Source organism: Lichenostomus cassidix, chromosome 3 (assembly GCF_008360975.1).
Source record: "Lichenostomus cassidix isolate B80296 chromosome 3, HeHo_3.0, whole genome shotgun sequence".
Classification (NCBI taxonomy): domain Eukaryota; kingdom Metazoa; phylum Chordata; class Aves; order Passeriformes; family Meliphagidae; genus Lichenostomus; species Lichenostomus cassidix.
Window position 1 is genome coordinate 59,340,152 of NC_139483.1, and position 19,467 is coordinate 59,359,618.

Here is a 19,467-nt window from a genome sequence, read left to right on the forward strand (position 1 = left end):
AAGCCGGCAGCATATACTTGCTTGAAGGATGTAAATTGTGGTTTAAAACCCACTGAAAGAAGGGTATTGTTGATATGTGTGATATTTGCTATGGGAATGGCAACAGAAACATTCATAATGGCTTTGTTCTGTCTTTTTAGTTATCAATGGCAATTTTTATACTGTGAAAGTTTCAGGTTGCTGTATATACAAAAGGAAATTGTGATTTCAAATTATAGTTTGGGATGTGGTTATAGAATAATGAATGAGAATAATTAATAGAAAGTTAATTGGGTAACATCAGAAAAGTTTATCCTGGTATATTGGGATTGCATGCTTCAGTTGATACTTAGTGTACTTTTGGGATTTCTGGTTGCACCTCACCTCTGGTTCTGATAGTATATTGTATTATGAAGAATATTAATAATGCTGCAGAACAATTACTTGTTCATTTGCTAACTGATTAAAATTCATGCATAATTTATTGGAACTGGGAGAGACTTTATAAATAAGTCTCCTTGGCCTCAAGAGCTTAAAAACAAAATGTGTCTGCTAATATAAGAATGTGCTTTACTTCTTAACATAAAAACTTAATAGGCAATGGTATATTAGTCTCATTAATGTGAGGTTTTATTTGTGATAATCGTGCTCTTAATCAAAGTATATACTTCTAAACATAGCCATATGTTTTAGAAGTTTATAACTTGGAGTTGGTAGTGCATCATGCTCATCAATGATGATGTTTTCTGCTGTAATATACACTGACCTTAGAATACATTAGTTTGACATTTAATATGTTAGTTCCACAGCAAATAAAGTGCCCTCATTATGCCCAGCTGCATTGCTGAGCTTTGATGCAGGTAGGGCTCTAAATTAATTCATATGCTCATTTGTTGCCAAAACAGGGTAAAACATTAATAATTAATTGAGATATTTTCTATAGTTTTCTATAACCCGAAGCAGAATGAAAACACCTTAGAGCATTCACCTTTTCACTCTGGGAGGAAAAAAACAGCTCCCATTACAGTCACTATGACATGGATACATGCTCCCTGGTCTCCAAACTGAGTGGTTTGAGAAGCAGCTAATTCAGAAAAAAGTCTGCAAAATAGGTACCAAAGTCTGGGAATTTTGTTTGCTTATGGAGCTGGTAAATGTACTGGTTGAAGCAAGCTGTGATACCTGCAAGGGAAGCTTTGCTGCTGGTCACAGAGAAACAGGGAGTCTTTAGCTGAACTTTACCATGCAGGGAAGATGGGATGTCAGAGGAGGTTCACCACTCCCCACAGTGTGCTCTGTCATTGACAAGGGTGGGATCATCCCTGGAGGCAGAATACATGCAATGCATCTGTGTCTTAACTCTGTTGTGTGGAATATGAGGGGAGTGGTAATAAGGGTCCCCTGCTAGGGAAATCTTGTGGTCTGGGGTTAAGAGTTATTTTTAATGTACTGGCCATGAAACCTCCTCTACCTGCTCAGAGTTGCTGATTTGTTAGTTCTGCATCGCTGCTCCATGAAACCCCTGTGTGCACGGAATTTAGCATTGTTGCCTAATAAACAGAAACGAATTAGTTGAAATATGAGCCATCTGGAATGAAAATGAACCTTCCATGTTTATCAGTGGATTCATTTTATTAGAAAAATACTTATTGCTTGTGATTTGTTTCTTAAAATAATCATGCTGAGGCAATGTTCTATGTTAACATTTCTCGGGGTAGGGAAGACCACTCCTTCCCATTTGGTCTGTTGTTACCTTTTTCACTTTGCAGCTGCATTGAAATATTTAGGCAGGGAGAAGCTGCTGAGAACAAGGGATGACAAAAGGCAGCACATGTTCAAGTTCAAGTTTCAGACTCAGTAGTAAGTTAATAAAGAATAAAATATTGTGTGTTGTTGCCATACATCTTTATTTTGTCATTCTCCTGGCAGCTTTGCTCAGTTCTGAGTATTCTGAATGCCTGTAACAGGCATCTGTATCCTTTTCCCTAACTGCATTCAGTGGGTTTCGGATTAACTCCAGTGATACTCATTTTTAAGAATATTCTGTGCAGGGGTAGTGTATCAACTATTGCAGCTCCTTATATGAGGAAAGTACAAATGTGGCTTCAGTCAATACAAGAAAATCTCAAGTTATTGGTATAGTAAATTATAGAAATGAGCATAGTTTTCTTCAAAAAAAAATCTTAATAAGTAGACAGGATTTTGTGGTCCCCAGCTGAGATTTTTAAAATGAAATAACAGCATCGAGCAGATGCCAGTGGTGCATCACTCACTTCCATCAGCTGAAATTCTCCTCAGCTCTTCTTCACTGATGTCAGTTTGAATTTGCTTCTGAGGTTTGGAATCTTTGCGGATCAAGCCCTGACAACTTTCTGTGTAGCAAGCCCTCCCCTTAGTAGATTTTCCAGCTTTTGTTTCACCGCTGGCTTGTTTTCCATCTCCCCTGCAGAGCCGCCTCGGCCAATCGCACCCCCACAGCTGCTGGGCGTTGGGCCTACGTATTTGCTCATCCAGCTGAATGCCAACTCCATCATTGGGGATGGCCCCATTATCCTGAAAGAAGTGGAGTACCGGATGACATCCGGGACCTGGACCGAGACCCACGCTGTGAATGCACCCACGTACAAGCTGTGGCACCTGGACCCCGACACCGAATACGAGATCCGCGTCCTGCTCACCAGGCCGGGCGAAGGTGGGACAGGGCAGCCAGGACCACCACTCATCACCAGGACCAAGTGTGCTGGTGAGTGTTGCTCTGGAAAAATTAACAAAATATGCAAAACTGATTACTTTGTGGTTTAATTGATTGGCAGGCCTGTTGGCTTCAATTAACTTGTAGCAGGACTTAAGGATTCCCTTCACACCCACAGGATCCCCAAGTTTCTGGATCAGTAAGGATTTGCTGTGTCCTCTTCTTTGCCTGGTCATTGTCTAGGTTGCTAAACCTTGGAGGGTTAGGGGATTAGGAAGTGGAAAGTTAGAAATCTTAAGAAAACATTTTCTCAGGCTTCTCCTCAGGCAAGGAAGAGACCTCATGATTTCTGGAAAGTACATACCTCCTTGTTTCTTCACCTTCATATTTTCAATTACATTTTCAGTAAACTTGCACATAAAGGAACTTGCACAGGAAAAAAGGATATGTATAAGAAACAGAATTGTGCCAAAAAAAAGTAGTGTACTTCTGCATAATTTATCTTTTCCCAAACAATTACACATGGCCTGACAGAATCTCCAAGAGCTAAAATACAAATGCTAAAATCTCTAGCTATGACTGCTCCCAAGGGAAGTTGTCACAGCACCCAGCCTGCCAAAGTTCAAGAAGTGTTTGCAGAACGCTTTCAGGTACATGCTGGGACTCTTGGGGCTCTCCTGTGCAGGACTGGGAGTAGGATTCGATGATTCTCGTGAGTCCCTTCCAAATCAGGATATTCTATGATTCTCTAAATTATAAAGAACAATTGAAAATAATAATAGAGTGATTTCTCCATTTTTGACTACCATCACCAAAATCTTGTGCTGCTGAGCCCTGCAGTCTGTTTCCTGTTTCTTAGAGTGCCCCTGCGTGGCCAGCACCACGAAGATTAAGCAATGCCAGTTTGTGTTATATGCTGTTCCTTCTAAATCTACTTAAAGTTATTTTAATCTTGGCTTTCACAAGAAGAAACATAATACCTACATCTCATAGTTTCAGGGGGGAAAAATTATAGATTTGAATCTCAGACTGTGAGGCAAATAAGGATAAATTTAATTGTGGGTTTTTTCCTCTGTCTCAGGACTTCTAGGCCCTGACAGTATTTTAAAGTTGGCAGAATATTAGATTTAGTAAAGAGTGCTGATAACCATCTATTCAAAATTGTGTTAAAGTAATCAGAAGCAAGAGCTGGAGTTTCAGGTTTCCATGTGTCATGTATACATGTGCACATGTGAATCAGAAATACAAATAATTTTTACACAAGTTGGTGACAGACCTCTGATGGATGATGACTGATTTTGTTTACTCAAGGAGGAGTGTCAGCATCTGGATCAGAAGCCAGAAACTTTGGTAGACTTGGTCAATGGATATGAAATCCAGAAAAATAGACAATCTTTTAAAAAACTGGGCATAGTACTGTTGGAAGCTGAGGCACACAGCTGGAAAAAGACTAAACTGAAGGCATCTTTCGGAGTATGTGATCGTTTTTATAATTTAGTCTGTCTTTCCAGTGAAGTGAAAGGATCTATGTGTCTATCTCAGTTGAAGTGTCAGTCATTGAGATCTAAGTAAGGTTAAAGTATTGGTTTATTGCACAGAATTGGTTTAGACATTCTTCTGAAAAAGTAGGAATTGGAAAACAGCTTCTGTTTGAAAGAGACTGAGCCGAGACTAGCAAATCCAAATATTCAGGTTCTTTTCCTAGCACTTGAAAAAATGTAATTTAATTTAGCCAGGTTGTGACAGAGTAAAGGTTTTTAACAGAAAAGGAAAAGAAAGGAAGTAATGATTTATGTGTCATATCTGTAGAAGCCAGTTAGGGGAAACAGTGTTATTTTGCGTGTGGTTTTATTTTTAATTTTATTTTAGCATAACACCCACATGTAATGCTCCAAAATCTAGTCTGGTTTGAGAATAAATTTCAACTCAGTTTAATCCACCATGAAATTAAGCAGATCAAAAAAATACTTGAGCAGAAAATCCTGAACTTCTGTGACAGCATTATTTTAATAATAGTAAAATTTCAAGCTGTTTACCTTGCAGTAAGACGGATTCTTCATATTCCATGAAAATGAAGGCAAATAATTGTTGCTATTAGCTAGTTTCAGTTAGAAGAAGGTGAGCCAGTAAGGGTTTGTGAAGACTGAAATATTGTGCCCAGCATCAAGAATGAGTCAGGGACAGAACCAGCTAGAACAGTAGGTCACCCTGCTTCCTCCTCACCTGTCTGTAAAATGAGACAGACCTTCCTTTTCTGCAGCGTTCTTCCTAGGCTTCTGATAGATAACTGCAAGTCCAAGTCAATATGATTTTTTTTGTTGTTGTTGTATATACATATATTTTGCTTGCAAAAGGCAAACTATAAACGTAAAAATTAGCTTCTTCCAAATAGAGGATTTAAAGGAAAAGGTAAAGGTAGTAATGGTATATCACACCCTGCAGTCTCTGCTGCTGGTGGTATTGTACCTGTGACTGGCAGGTGATTTACTGTGCTATATTAGATGACATCTCTGCAGCAATATCTTCTTTCTGGAGTTTCTTCAATTATTCCTAATTCTCGTTTCTGACAAGATCACTTATTTTTCAGACGGATACTCTCTTTTCTGTCAATGTTCTTTGTCAGTTTTGTCTTTCCATAAGTTTTATACACATTAGTTCAAATTCTGAAACAAGTTATAATTGATTATCTGCTCAATATCAGATGGAATGGCAGGAAATAAATGAATTTTTAACATGAAGTTTGCTGCTCTCTATACAGATTAAAAAATGTGCATTAGTGAATGTTGATCTGATGAGATTGTAAAGATTAAAGTTTATGTCCCAAGTAGCAGCAACAGCAAACTCACTGAAATAATAATGAGAATAAGCCAGTATTCTGCTCTCTGTTTATTTAATGCTTAAGCAAATAAAATCATTGTTTTCAAATGAAGTTTAAAATATTTTTCCCCATAATTCATTCAGTATTTATAATTTCATGCTATTTCTTAATAACATTATTGATCAGTTGTCCTCTGCTTTGCTGGAGATGTATTCTACTCCTTAGTGATTTGAGTGATGATCGTACTTACCTCATTGTCATACGTGCGCTTTTATTATTAGGTATTTAGATCATTTTCTGTCTTCCTTATAGCAAAACTAGTGTCTGGTCACTCATTTACTAAATGTTTCCACTAATGCTAAACAAAATTGTTCTTTAATGAAGGGATAATTCTTCCACTAGTTAAGTCCTCTGACAGCCTGTTTGTCAACATGGCATTTCCCAGGTAATCTTTCCTGTGCTGAAGCGAAGGCATTTTGCTATATGTGTTGTTTTATCAGTCTGTGATTAAGGATAGTGCTGAGCAATCAAATATATGAAACCACTGAGTCTTTTTAAATAGCTGAAGTCTAAAACATTTGAAGGAAAACACTATTTTCTGACATTATCCTCTGTAAGAGCCAGGTGTATGCTTTGTTATTTCCTCTTCCAAGCACCACTGGATGATGATACAATCATGGTGTTCCCAGCTGCTGATGCTGAAGGGAACTGCCTCACCCTCTGTCCTCATAGGGCACCTGAGCTTTATTTCATTATGACTTCACCTCTTGACTGGTGTCATTGCTCAGATTATTCACTTCTCCAGGATTTTAGTACTAAAACAAAAGGCAGAGAGTAACACATTAACCAGAAGTAATCCTTAAGGCTATTTGCTGTGGCTTTGTGGCCTTCTGAGTGTATCCTCTGAGTTGTAATTGCTTTTCTTTCCTTGGGGGGTGGGGGTAGAGGGGCAGGGTATAGAAAATACGTGATAATCTAAAATTCTCCACTTAGACTGCTTTTTCAACTGAGTTAGAAGTTATTCTCGTACATTGGCTGCTGCTTCTGAGTAACAGCTCACAGCTCAGTTTTATGATTAACTGATATTTTAGCAGCTATGGAGGTCAATAGTTCAGCCTGTCCAGAGCTTAATATATGTACACAGTGGAATTGCTCGCTCCTACTTTACTGAAGTTCAGCACAAGGGTGTGATTTTTCAGAAAAGCATGAAGAATTGTAAAACAGTTGGAGAAAAGAGTCCTGTGTGTTTTCATTTTTCTGGTTTTGATAATAAAATGAGTAAGGGCAGGGAGTAAGTTTTATAGCTGTAGCAGAACTGAGAAAGGAAAAATATTTATCAATTATATTATTATTATTATTATTATTATTATTATTATTATTATTATTACTATTGTTATTATTGTTATTTCATTGTTCAAAATCATTATCCATCATGGAGATGTGCTATTGGTAGCAGTCAGCCTCAAGGCACGAGAGTAAGAGATGCTGGTTCAGCAATGCAGTGCTGGCATATGATTGCCTGCAGTTGAAGTCTTGGGAGCTGGGCTGCTTTTTGCTGCCTTTTTCAAGTGCAGAATTTTTGTGTACAGTTTCTACGTATATCAATTTCAAAAACAATATACACAGAGTACAGGACACTGCTGAATTCTCCTCTAACAAACAAAAAAAGCAAAACATGGGGAAATACTGAAAAACAAAAACAAACTCAAAGGCTTTTATTCATTGTCTTGGGATTTACAATAGAGGGACCCCAGTGATGTTGCCATTGAGAAAGTGACCTTGCATGGCCATCTGGAGAACTAAAATGTTGTTGTGGTTACATAAAATTGTAACTGATCTTAAAATGAGTGGAGTGAGAGGGACATTGCAGTATAGAATCTGCATGTGCTGATGTGGGACGTGTACAGTGCTACTTCACTCAGTGTTTGTTGCCTTTACGTTTGCAGAGGAAAGGCAGAGGGCTCAGGGTGGGGACCTGGATTTATAGGCTTTACTCTACATGAGAATTTAGCATGTTGGTATATGAGGCAATGTTTTTATAAAATCGGGTAGAATCAACATCACAGGAGACTCCTGGAATATACAACACTGAATAGATAAACTGTGCTCTTCATTGTGTCCCTTGCAGTAGAGCAACTTCAATTGTTTGAAACTTTGAAAGCTAAAGAAAATACAGATAAGTATGTAATTTTCAATCATTTTTTTTAAAGGTGAGGGAGAGAAATATTCACCTTTACAGAGAAACAGTTGTCTTCATGTTTCAAACAGAATTTTTACTTTGTTTCCCTCAAAGTAGGTATTATTATGGATTTAGACTATAGCTTCAAGGGGAATGTAAATACATTTTGAGTGCTTAAATTCCATGTTTTTATTGCTCATATTTTTGTTGTTTACAATTTGAATTCATCTAAAGAATAAACTAAAGATGAAGAACTTGAAATTAAATGAATATGGTACGTTTAAAAATTATTTTGCATTTGTCATTCCAGAAGAGCCCTCATTACACCAATATTTATAAGTTGCTGTTGTTTTTACAAATGTGTTTGGCACTTGTGACTGTTTCTGGGCTTTTGGCCAGGTAGTAATTGGAACCATTTAAGATCTTGCTATCAGATTCCAAATGCGCCAGAGTCTTGTTCCACATAGGTTTAGCAATTGGCTATGATATGGGGAGGTGGAGCAGGGAGATATAAAAGCAGTGGAAAAGGTCTGGACTAAGGAACTTTATCATATTCCCTCTATGACTGAATACTAGAATTGTTATTGAGAAGGCATCCTGTAGAAGAGCCATCTGATTTGGACCATCATCTGGCACAAGCAATCATGCTCTCCTTATTGTGCTGCTTGCCACTGCTGAGATCCCCATACCACATATAGAATCCTAATGATGCTTATATCCATAAGAAAGGATTGTAGTGCAGCTGACTTACCTAGCAAAGACCAGGCAGACTGCCCAGCCAAGTTCTTGTCAGATTGTGTAAATTAAGCATGGTATCCTCTTTTTCAAAGGAGTGCAATGCTGATGACTCAGTTGAATTGGCAGTAAACTGCAAGTTCAGGCACTGACCACCCCTAAATTAGTTTTCAACTTTTGTTTGCTGTATTCAGCTTTGCTTAGTATCATTTATATGGTACTTGCAGCTGCAAGTTCCCTCTGCACTAACTGGAAACTTTTTTCCTGCAACATTGCAAGTGCCATGTTATACAATGAGACATGGGTTTCCTGAATTCCATCATGCTTCATTTTTGGGATAAGTTTTGTTCATGGCTAGTTTTTTATGATATAGTGTCATATTCAGCAGTTCACCACTCTGATGATCTTCATTTAGAATTAGGATAGCAGACTTAGGTAGGTGGGCTCCTCTAGCATGGCCACCCACATTTCAAAGTCTGTTGTGAGCAGTGGCCTCTCTTACCTTCTTTCAGAAGTCCCTGTCACTGAGCAGGGAGGGGCAAGTTACCTACAGCAAGTCATGGTTGTGGTCATTGGCATTTGACATGCTGGTCAGTCAAGGCTTCAGTGCAAAGACTTTGCTTAAAGTTATTGGCTCTCTTTCTGGTGAAGGACACTGGGTCAGGATACCACTGCCCTATGTGGTAGAGGCAGGGGGTGGAAAAGGAGCAGCTGCCAACACTACACAGAGCTCCCCTGTCTCTCAAGCACTTTCTCCATCTCCTGTCTCACCTTGGTTTGTTTGGTGGCTTTTCCCAGAGCAGAGCATGCCAGAGCACACTGAGACTGTCTTGATTTATCCAAAGTGCATGTAACTAGTCAATAGATCACACTTCCGAGAGGAGCACTGTCTGTGGCAAGAAAATATATTGCAGTACATTAATCCATGGTGCCCATTCCAGCTGTAAAAGAATGGATGTGGGCAATAATTCATATTGCAGCACTTGAAAGTGCTGTGGGTGCACCCAGGCCAGATAACTCACAGCCTGATTAGAGTTTCTCCAGAGCTGGGGGACTGATATTCACAGATTTTTGGTCTCTGCTTCCGAAAAACATAACTGCAGGTTGAGATAATCTTTCTCTTTCAGAAGACTGCAGTTCTTTTTTTGAACTGCGACTTCGATTTTTAATTTCAGCTGAAATAAATATTTATTTTTTTTATCATGATTAATTAGTGTGTTCAATGCTTTAGTTTGGTTTCATAATTAAGGTCTCTCAGCTATTCAGGAATGCAATATTAATTTTATAGTGTTTGAGAATTGGTAAGTACGTAAATAAAACAAATTTTATAGGACTGGCTTTTATTGTATTTTCATTTATCAGTCTATTAAAAATTAATCAGGGTAATTTTTAATAACGGGTTTAAGTTGCTCTGATCATTGCACCACTAAAGTGTTTTGGAGGAATACTAATTTTTCAGTTATTTTGGCACTTTTGGCAGAGTAGTGTGGATTAGGTATGGAGAGCTGTGAGTAGCAGGAGTGGTGATGTGGAAGAGTGGAAGAAGAAAGCAGTACCAGCAGCCTGTGTTGTGGTAGGGCATGTTGATGAAATTTACCAAATGCATACCACATTTTTTCTCTCTCCCCCATACATCTCTCTCCAAAGCCATTACAAAGAGATATCATGTCATTTTTCTCAAAAGCCCTGGTTCTTACAGGCATCAGTTCTTTGGACTTTTTTCTGCTAGATGTATCTTAGTTTTTAATTTGATTCTTATTTGCTTTTTAATTTGTTTAACTTTGTTTCATTTTAATAGTGAACAGCATAATTCTTTTCACCTAATTTGAACCTAGACTGTAGGAAGCAGAACTGAGTGAATTTCACTCTCTTCACTTTATCTCAGTAAATCCTCCTGCTGGTGCTGTGAGGGGGAATGAACCATGTGATGCTTTTGTATGGAATGATAATGAAATAGCCTCCAATTTAACAATGAGTTGAGGAGCATATTAAGCAGCAACTGATGTCAGGTTACACCTCAGGTGATCAGTAGGTCCAGAAACCTAAAAATTACTTGTCAGGGCTCTTAATGTTACCTGGTTTTGTTTGCAGTTTTAAAATAAAAATCTGGAGCAGTCCTGGAAAGCTCCAGATGACTTGAAAACAAACATTAAAAATACTGACATGAAGGCTCAGGCTCACCCAATTAATTAAAAGCTTGTCATCATGACTTTAATTCTGAACAGAACAATGGAACAGACAATACCAAATTTGATTAATGAAGAATTAAGGAAGTAATATAATTAGAGACAGTCAACAGCTTTACAGAATACTCTTGTCAGAATAACTTGATTTTTTTAAAATTAAATTACAGATTTGGTTAATAAAGCTGGTATTGTTCTTTTCTAATGCATTTAATTTGATATAAGGCATTTTGATTAAGAAACTAGAATACAATCAACTTACATTGAGAAGAACTGGCTTATATATCTAAAACTGGCTTTATGGATTAATTAAATAAACATTTCTGTTTGGGCCCTATCAGGAAAAATCCCATGTAATTTATAAAGCAAATGTGACTGTGATAAAGCTGGCAAATTGCAGAATATTATGAAACTGGTTGAAAAAAAAAGCTGTTTGAATAAAGACTTGAGTTCTAATATTCAGTCATTTGAATTGGGTGATTTTAATCTATATTTCAAGTACAACAGTTGCACTATAATTAAAAACAAAGTAGGCCAAATGTATGGAGTGGGAAGAGAGATCAGAGGATCATGGACCATTAAGGTTGACACTTAGGCACTGGCTAAAAGAGGTCCTGTAGTCCTTGGCTTGTAAACCAGAGCAAAATTTCTCACTGTTTCCTTAGTATTGGAGAATGTTTTATAACTTTTGAAGGTGTATTCTTGAAATTGCTTACCAAACTAGTTTTCTTCTGACCCAAGTCTTTTACTTTCATCTCTCCAACCCCTCTCCAAATCTGTATAGCATCCTGTTCTGTAGAACTAAAGGTATGGCATTGTGCAAGAGTTTGTTGTCAGGAGGATGTGGAAATGAAAATTAAATAAAAACTGGCAGAAAGTTTAAATCTGGAAACAAAATCTTGGTTTTTATATGTGATGTGACCAGAATTAATACTGAATTTAGGATATAGACATGCTTTAAGCAGTGATTTCTCATGGGGTTGAATTTTTTTTCCTTGTTTCACATCTCAAACTCAACTGCGTAAGCCTTCTATTCCTTTGTATACTAGTATGTTTCATTTCAGGTTACCTTTGAAAACTATTTCATTTTATGTATTTTGTTTTTCAGGTCATTAATTGCTAAAAGGTATTTCATTACCCTTGGAAATGATAACATGCTAAATTATCATTCAGATAATTAAACATTTCAGATACTATAACAGTACCATAAGTACATATTTTGCAGTTTATTATCTTTATTTTAGAGAAATTGTACTCAATGAGAGGGACTGGTGAAAATATATTTGACAATGCACCTTCTTTTGTCTGCAAAATGAACTCTAACAATTAGGCTGAAATGTCAGAGCATGAGCACCCACAGGGAACATGATGTGCACTATTCACAGTTCACAACCTGTGAATTCACTTAGATGATTACAGGTAAATAAACTAGGTGAGTTGTACCATGTTTCCTTAAAGTAATGACCTTTGAAGATAGTGCAGAACTGCATTTCAAGAAACCTGCTTTCTGTTTATGGCCTTTGGCATCACCTTTGACAAATCAGTTCACTTTGGTGTCTCATTGCTATTTGGAAAGCTGGGTTGACCATGTATGTTACCCCAGCAGTTTCTCTCATATTTATTTACCTCAGATGATTTTTTTTTTTCTTCATAGCAAGCACTTTCTTACTTTTGTTGTGCTGGCTGCAATGAGATCTTGGATTTATCTGTCTGAATGCTAAATATTTTGTAATGAGAATCTTATACAATGAAGATCATGTGTAAGGGGTGAACTTTTTATTCGTTCAGTGACAGGTTTTGTAACTGATGTAGTTTTTGTGGTCCTGTAGACAGACCCTCCCCTTGGAAATAAAGAAGTACAACTGCTCGGCATTCAGCTCTCAGTGTGACCAACAATTCTTTGTGTCTGTCCATGCAGAGTTGACTTTTGGTGTTGACTTGATACAATAAGGGATGGATGGGGGGTGTGGGAAGAATTCAGCAAACATACTGTATAGAAATGAGTGGAGATAAATTTATTCCTGAACTTTTTTTTTTCGTCTTAGCCCTTATCTATTATCCTCTGAATAGCCATAATCAGGGATCATGCAAGTTGAGCATGTTCTTTTTTTGGTGTGTGTCTGCCACTTCACCTCAAAGACTTCTTAGGTTGCCATTACCAAGTTTTCTTTTCCTGATGCTCAGCTTTTTGTGTTTGGTTTTTCTTTTTCCTTTTTCATTTTAACACAGCCATGCCTCCCCCTTCAGCCCCAGCTATTCCTTCCCTCCAGTCTTGAAACAGAATTTAAAAGTTTAAAGCAAATATGGATGCTTCTGTCTAAACGGTGGATGAGGGAACAAATAATATGTTGTAGAAATTATTCATTTTGCATAATATGCTTGTAGGTTTGCAGTTCATATGGTGATGAATATAGTATAAGAACCTCTACAGAAAAGAAGAAAGTAAACTTTTTTAGATGTGGCTTATCTTGCCTAGTGCTAAGTGGAAAGGGTGGGGAATGTATATTTGAAAGATGAGTTAAGACAGTAGACATTTTTCATTGTCACTTTACTGATGGGCATATTCAGAGCATATACACATACTTTATACAATGAGAAAAAAATACATACAGTGATAAGATTGTGTAGAAATCAATAAACCATGATCTTTATGCCTTACTGTGAATTATTTAGTCCTGAATTTACTAGTTGTCATGTGCATTAAATTAAGGCAGTTCACAAATGTAGGGTTTTTTTCTCCTGTGTTAATTTGATCTTGTCCTACAGTGAGGAAAAAAGTGCTATCACTCTTCAATATTGCTTTCACAAATCAGCTTACTGTCTCTACTTTTAAGAAAGGATTTGCAAGTTTAAGGTGGGAATTCTGAGTCTGTACAATAATTTCTGTCATTACTCTAGGTGATTTAAAGATCTGTTAGAAATAGATACGCTGTGGGTTGCAAAATGGGTGAGACTTGAGTTGGTCTGCTACATCCCATGGGGTGTGGGTTCTGTGGAAGCCATAATCTTTCAGCACGCTCTGAAAATCTGCCTTGTGGACAGACTTAAACTAGGAAATATCAGATGCTTCTGTCATGCATTTTGTTGTCCTAAAACTAATCTCTTGGACATTTTACATTATTCTCTTAGTAGACACATGTGCCAAAGTGTGTTTTATCCACCTCTGAAGAGCAGCCATCCTGACCTGGTAATTCTGTGTAACTGTATGATGGGCAGGCTTCTTTCTGCCTGTCTAGACCATAACACAGGCTAGGAAACAACCATGCAGCAATTGTAGTAATGAACAACAACTGAAAAAAAAACCCTTGTAGTATTTACAATGTGTTTTTTTCAGCCTTGAATTGCAAAACATTCTGCCTTTAAATATCCTGCTGTTATTCTCACCATCCTTCTTTCTGTATTTCGTGTTATGCCTTACTCTGATGTGGACTTGTAGTGGGGGTTAAATATAGCACTGACTGCTCATGAAGAAACTCTTTTGTCTCTGATGCTAAAGGTCTGGTTTTTAGGAGAAGGATTTGCTAAGTTGTTTTCTGCACAGAACAGTTGCTGTTGTGAGAAAATGGGGTACTAGAAGCAGTGCAGCTTCTCTATTAGAAGTTCCTTTCAGTGAACATGATGGCATTTAAAAATGTGAAAGTCATTGTATGTACTTTTGTTTGTTATTTGAAAATTTAATAATTGAATCCACCTCTTTGAATTTAGCAGCATTATGAGTAGTCTACTTTATGATAAACAAGAACATAAAGGAGGACATGAGCCTGGGGTGCTGCACAATAAAATGCCTTCATACTGAGGTCTGAGCATCCTTGCAGACAGGCAGCACTGGGAAACAGAGCTCTAATATAGTGTCCAGCCTCTAATATTTTAATTTCTGCAAGTAAAGTGTGACTTTTCATCTTGGTAAAGCAATTGTCTAGCTATTTAGCAAGGGACAAACCATTAATGCCATCATGGGAGAGATGTATTGTCAACTTGGACAGGTGATATTTAAGGAGCCTGAAGAGAGAAATGACCTGGCAGTGTAACAAGACATATCACAAGTGACTGTCTCAGAAAGAATGAGAACAAGACAGACAATTTCCATTACTTCTCAGTGTTAAGGTACTACCATTATCCCCTAAACAACCACACGCTCCAAGCAATAATCATGCACTGTCTTCTTCTGTACTAATATGAAAGTGGAATTCAATCTCTTTGACACATATTGCTTCAGCTTGTCTTGTCAAGTTGTTTCTCTGCTGGAGCTCAGATGATATGTAGTAAATGGGCTTTGTATACTGACTGAAATGGGGAAATAGTTATCCAGTTTCCTTTGATGCTGGCTGCAGAGGTGCTGAGGATATGCTGGAAGAGAGAGGCTTTGTGTCTTGTGGCCTATAAGTTATTGCCAGTTAGGAAATCAGTGAAACCACAAGCAGTTCTTCAAACTGGCTCCTCTTTTGGAGTCCCTTTCCAGTCTGATCCAAGTACCCTGTTAACTGTGTACTAATTCCCGTAATACATTGGAAAGAGGCAATTGTTCTTTTCCCACTATCTGCACAGGAGTGTGTGTGCACGTGCTGGGTTTTATGGCAGGATTTTGTGTTTCTTGTTTTCTGTTTTTTCTCAGTGTGAACCTGTATTTGCAGTAGCAGATAGAGGCTCTACATCTTTTGTATCAGTCAGGTCCTGCCTGTCAATGATAATATCCACTGCCATTGCAGTATTCTGCATATTCTGCATATTGCTGAAATATATTTTAATTTTGAATGGATAAATATTATATTGCAACTGTTAGAATTCTGTATATACAAGGAGAAATTAAGTTATCATCTATAAAAATGAGGGAAATAAAGAACATCCTCCATTAATAGTCAGCACCCTCCTGGAATTGGCTGGTTTTTTCTTAACCTGTGGTTTAGTTGAACAACTCACTAATGCCATATTTGAAAGATTTGAAAATTTAAAATACTTGATCTGAGTCAGATATAAGAAAATTTTAAATATTCAATATCTTATGCATATTCAGAATAACTTTTCTAGTAACCCAATATATATTTAGTATGCCTCTGTTTCTGTTTTTTTTAATTTTAAAGCAGTCATGTAAGGTTTTCCTTAGCTGAATGCATCAGTACAGAAGACTAATAAACTGCCTTACCATATTCTGCCTCACATGGTACGTTGTTAAACTCATAAACAAATAACTTACAGGCCAGACAAACCTTTCAGGATGTTGTCTGATAAATGCCTCATGGACCATGTGCTTCTATGTACAAAAGATGTGTGAGGGCTTGTGCAGCAAGATACCAGTGATGCTGTACTTACTTGTGCCTACAACTGTCAGTAAGGGAAATTCTTTTATATGCTTTTTGTATCTAGCTTGATCATTTAAAAGCTGTATGCAAGCAGTACAGGAAAAATATATACCTAATTGTATTTATTGCTTTTTTTCAGCCTGTGCCACCTACATTAGTTGACATTGTATTTTTGTGTATAGATTTTTCCATCTTGCCTTAAGGACAATAATAATATAACACATATGCATAAGGAAATTGAATGAAGGTTGTTACTGATATCTCAAAGGTGGCATTTCTTAACTTTTAAATACTTTATTTTGCTCTTTTACTGCAATATAGCTTTTGTGCATATAATTTTCTATAAATAACAACAGTAGACGTGAGGATCCTTCAAGTTCCTTCACTTGCAAGTTTCTGCTGGCAGTTAGAGAAAAAGAAAATTAATAAAAAGTGTGTTTTGACATTTAAAAGACAATTATTTCCCTTAAAATGCATAAAAGATGAAAACTTTTAAATTGCTTGAGTTTGCACATTTTAGAGCATAACTGTGACGTTTTTTAAACCTGCATGTGTGGCAGGTTTCTCTGTAGCAAGCTTCACCTTTGTTTCATGAGATAAATTCCATTAGAAGAAGTAGCCTTTCAGATCTTGAGAAGGCTACAGAATTTTGTTTGTCATCTAATGTCTTTTGCCATGCATTTAAGATCTTGGATGTAAAGCCAGGCATGACCAAGTTTGTTTCTTTTGGGCTTGCACAGTCAGTGTCCACTTCACTAATCCCTACATTTTTTGGTTTTGTGGTGTACATAGAGCATCTCTAAATCAATTTCTTTCTAGCATTCTGTAGCTTCTGGATTTGTATTAGTGGTACTGGTATGTGTGTGCCAAGAGTTAACTGCCTGCATCCTCTCTAGCTGCTTGGCCCTCAGGCCTTTTGCTTTTTCTCAAGGATCCTCCTGCTCCCTTGACAGTTACACACTGACAGAGAAAATCCCAGAAGTGGTGAAGTCAGCACTTGCTTACCAAACCCCTCCTCCCCATACTCTACAGTAGAGAATCAGCTAAAGTCCTTGTGCAAGAGGACAGCATTTTCTATTTTAAAATAAAAAGTAGAGGAGAGCAAGAGACGTCTTGAAATTCTCTCTGCTATCTTAGATTTTCCTAGGAATGAACCAGTTGATAAACTTTACCGTTGCAATAGCTACTGGTGCTCTCCTCTCCCAGCTGCCTCTAGGCCATGCTGCCCCGAAGGTGGTGCACTCACTTTCTTCCTCCATGAGGCTGCTAACGTGCAGAGACAGTTCCTGGCTTATAATATCCTCCTGGTGAAGATGCCTGTACAGCCTCTGGCCCCTTAAACCTGTGGGTTTAAGGGACCAGAGGAGAAAAAAATAGTGAGACACCAATTTAGCAGTTTAGATCTAATGTATTGTAAAGCTGGGGAAGAGATCAAGGCACTGCAGGACATGGGAACGAACCTGTCCCTTGCAAATTCCTCCTGTACTTCTGCTGTTGCAAGTCTGGCATGCAGTGCTGTAACTGAGTGACAGGGGTAGACAAGGGACCCATCCTTGAAGGCTGGGGGCAGGGAACAGCATGGGACAATGAGGGATGTTTTCTCATCTACCTTTTGCAGGGAAATTATTCAAGGCATAGATGGAAGAACAGATATCAACAGTTCCTGAAAGAGTCATGGTGAAATACATGCTTCAAAATCAGTCTTTCTTTATTAGATGCTTTACAAGGGGAAAAAAAAAAAAAAAAGGCAGGCTGTTTTCCTTCAAGGACAGGAAAAGATCTAGCTTGTTTGGACTGCAGCACTGAATTGAAATCTTGCAGTCCCTGATTGCTTCTAGGAATTGCTTGTGAATGTCCACCACCATTCATAGGTGTTACTGGCAGTATTTTCTGAAAAAGCATTTGAAAGAAATAGAGAAGCCTTTGTTTTGAGATTTAAACCTGTTTATATGCACTCAAACACATAGATGTGTTGAAATATATATCAATTTCAAGAAAAATATACTGATAGCTTTTTAAAAAAAATTGTTTTCCAGATGCTGAAGCATTTTTTCTGTAAATTGTCATAACGTCTGTAATAACTAGGCAGATGGTTAGAAGTATTTTTCTCTCCCCCAGTGTATTACAATAGATATGAAGGCAAAAAAAATCCATACCTGTTGTATTTTTTGAATTTGAAAAAATAGACAAAACTGTATGTTCCTGCCAGATATAATTTGCAAAGAAGCAGCCACTTATTTTCAGTACATTTTTCTAAATTGTCATTTCTGCATCATAGTTGGGTTTTGGTCTCAGTCAGTCACGTGGAGGGGTACATAAATGAGACCAGCTACCTGACATCTGCAGCAACCTGAACTCACCTTACTAATTGGAAACCCCTACATTGTAAGGGTGGGGTATGGTGAGACAAAGCACTATTTATTCTTAACTAGTTGTGTCAAGGAATTACATCAAGGGTAAAAAGAAAGTAATTATAAAAAAGCAATATAAATTTTAAATAAATGCCATTTGAAAGTTTGAAAAAAAATTATAAGCATCTGAGAAGTAGAAAGATTTGTTTTTCCAGAAGATGGTGAGGGAAGAAACCTATTATGGATATTTTGTTGTTGTTGTTGTTGTTTTTGTTTTTGTTGGGTTTTTAAAGATATTGTTAAAGCTGGAGAGCATAGAAAAATTGCTAAAGATAGAAATTATACTTGTGGCATGAGTGTTTGAGGGACCCAGCCACTGATATTGAAAGAGGTTGGACTTCCTTGAATGGGGCAGACTCAAATATTCCATCAGTGGTATATCTGGCAGCTCATGAATGCTTACTGAAAGACACCTGCTTCTCTCTGGAGGGTAAATGGGTCAAAGCAGGATAGCAGAGTTTTCAGTTGTTGCTATTGCAAGTAATTTCACTTTTCCAAGTGCATGTTTAATGATGTTTCCCTTGCGAGCAGTGTTTAGTGATCTCAAAACCAAGCTCCCACTGAGGCATGGCCAATGAAACCTGACCTTGAAATGATAATGCAAGCCGTGCCAAAAATTAATTGCTGGTAACATTCTCTCTGCTGTTTGATTTTTAATGAATAAAGAGTTTCAGCAAATTTTAAAGTTTTTATAGATGGGATGCAAATTTCTTCTTTTTTATTTTTTTATTTCAAATTGATAGCTCAGTGGCTCTTGGTGCAGTTTATTGAAGATATCTTTTAAGAACTATTTTGATTTTTAAAGTTCCATTATGGTATATAAAGGCAATACAATGTCTTAATGGAATTTAGAAGCTTAATTCATTGGTTTAATATTATACTTGCAAAGCACATAATTTAATTTAACAGTGTTAGAAAAAATTGTGCAAGTCTAATTTATGTTGACAAAAGCAATACAAAAGTATTTTGCAATAAGCAAGGCACTAATACAGTGCACAAGAAATCGATTTCATATTACACTTTTGTATAATTAAGTAAAGTGCTAACTTCAAGGTATTTCTTATGACAGCCTATAAGGCTGCATTTTCTTACACTCTTGCAGTTACTGTTTAAGCTGAAAAGCTCATTAAATTTAAAAATGTTTGCTACCAAGCATGTCAATATAATTGACAC

The 19,467-nt window shown here is 37.3% G+C and overlaps 1 protein-coding gene across 14 annotated transcripts in view; it reads left to right on the plus strand.

Annotated features, from left to right (window-relative positions):
* The window catches only part of PTPRK (protein tyrosine phosphatase receptor type K), a 387,113-nt gene that overhangs the window by 219,432 nt on the left and 148,214 nt on the right, over positions 1 to 19,467 (plus strand). For all 14 annotated transcript variants that reach the window (XM_085055984.1, XM_085055988.1, XM_085055985.1 and 11 more), the window contains exon 7: positions 2,429 to 2,722. In XM_085055984.1, the coding sequence (XP_084912110.1) occupies positions 2,429 to 2,722 (294 nt within the window). The remainder of the gene's footprint in view (positions 1 to 2,428; positions 2,723 to 19,467) is intronic.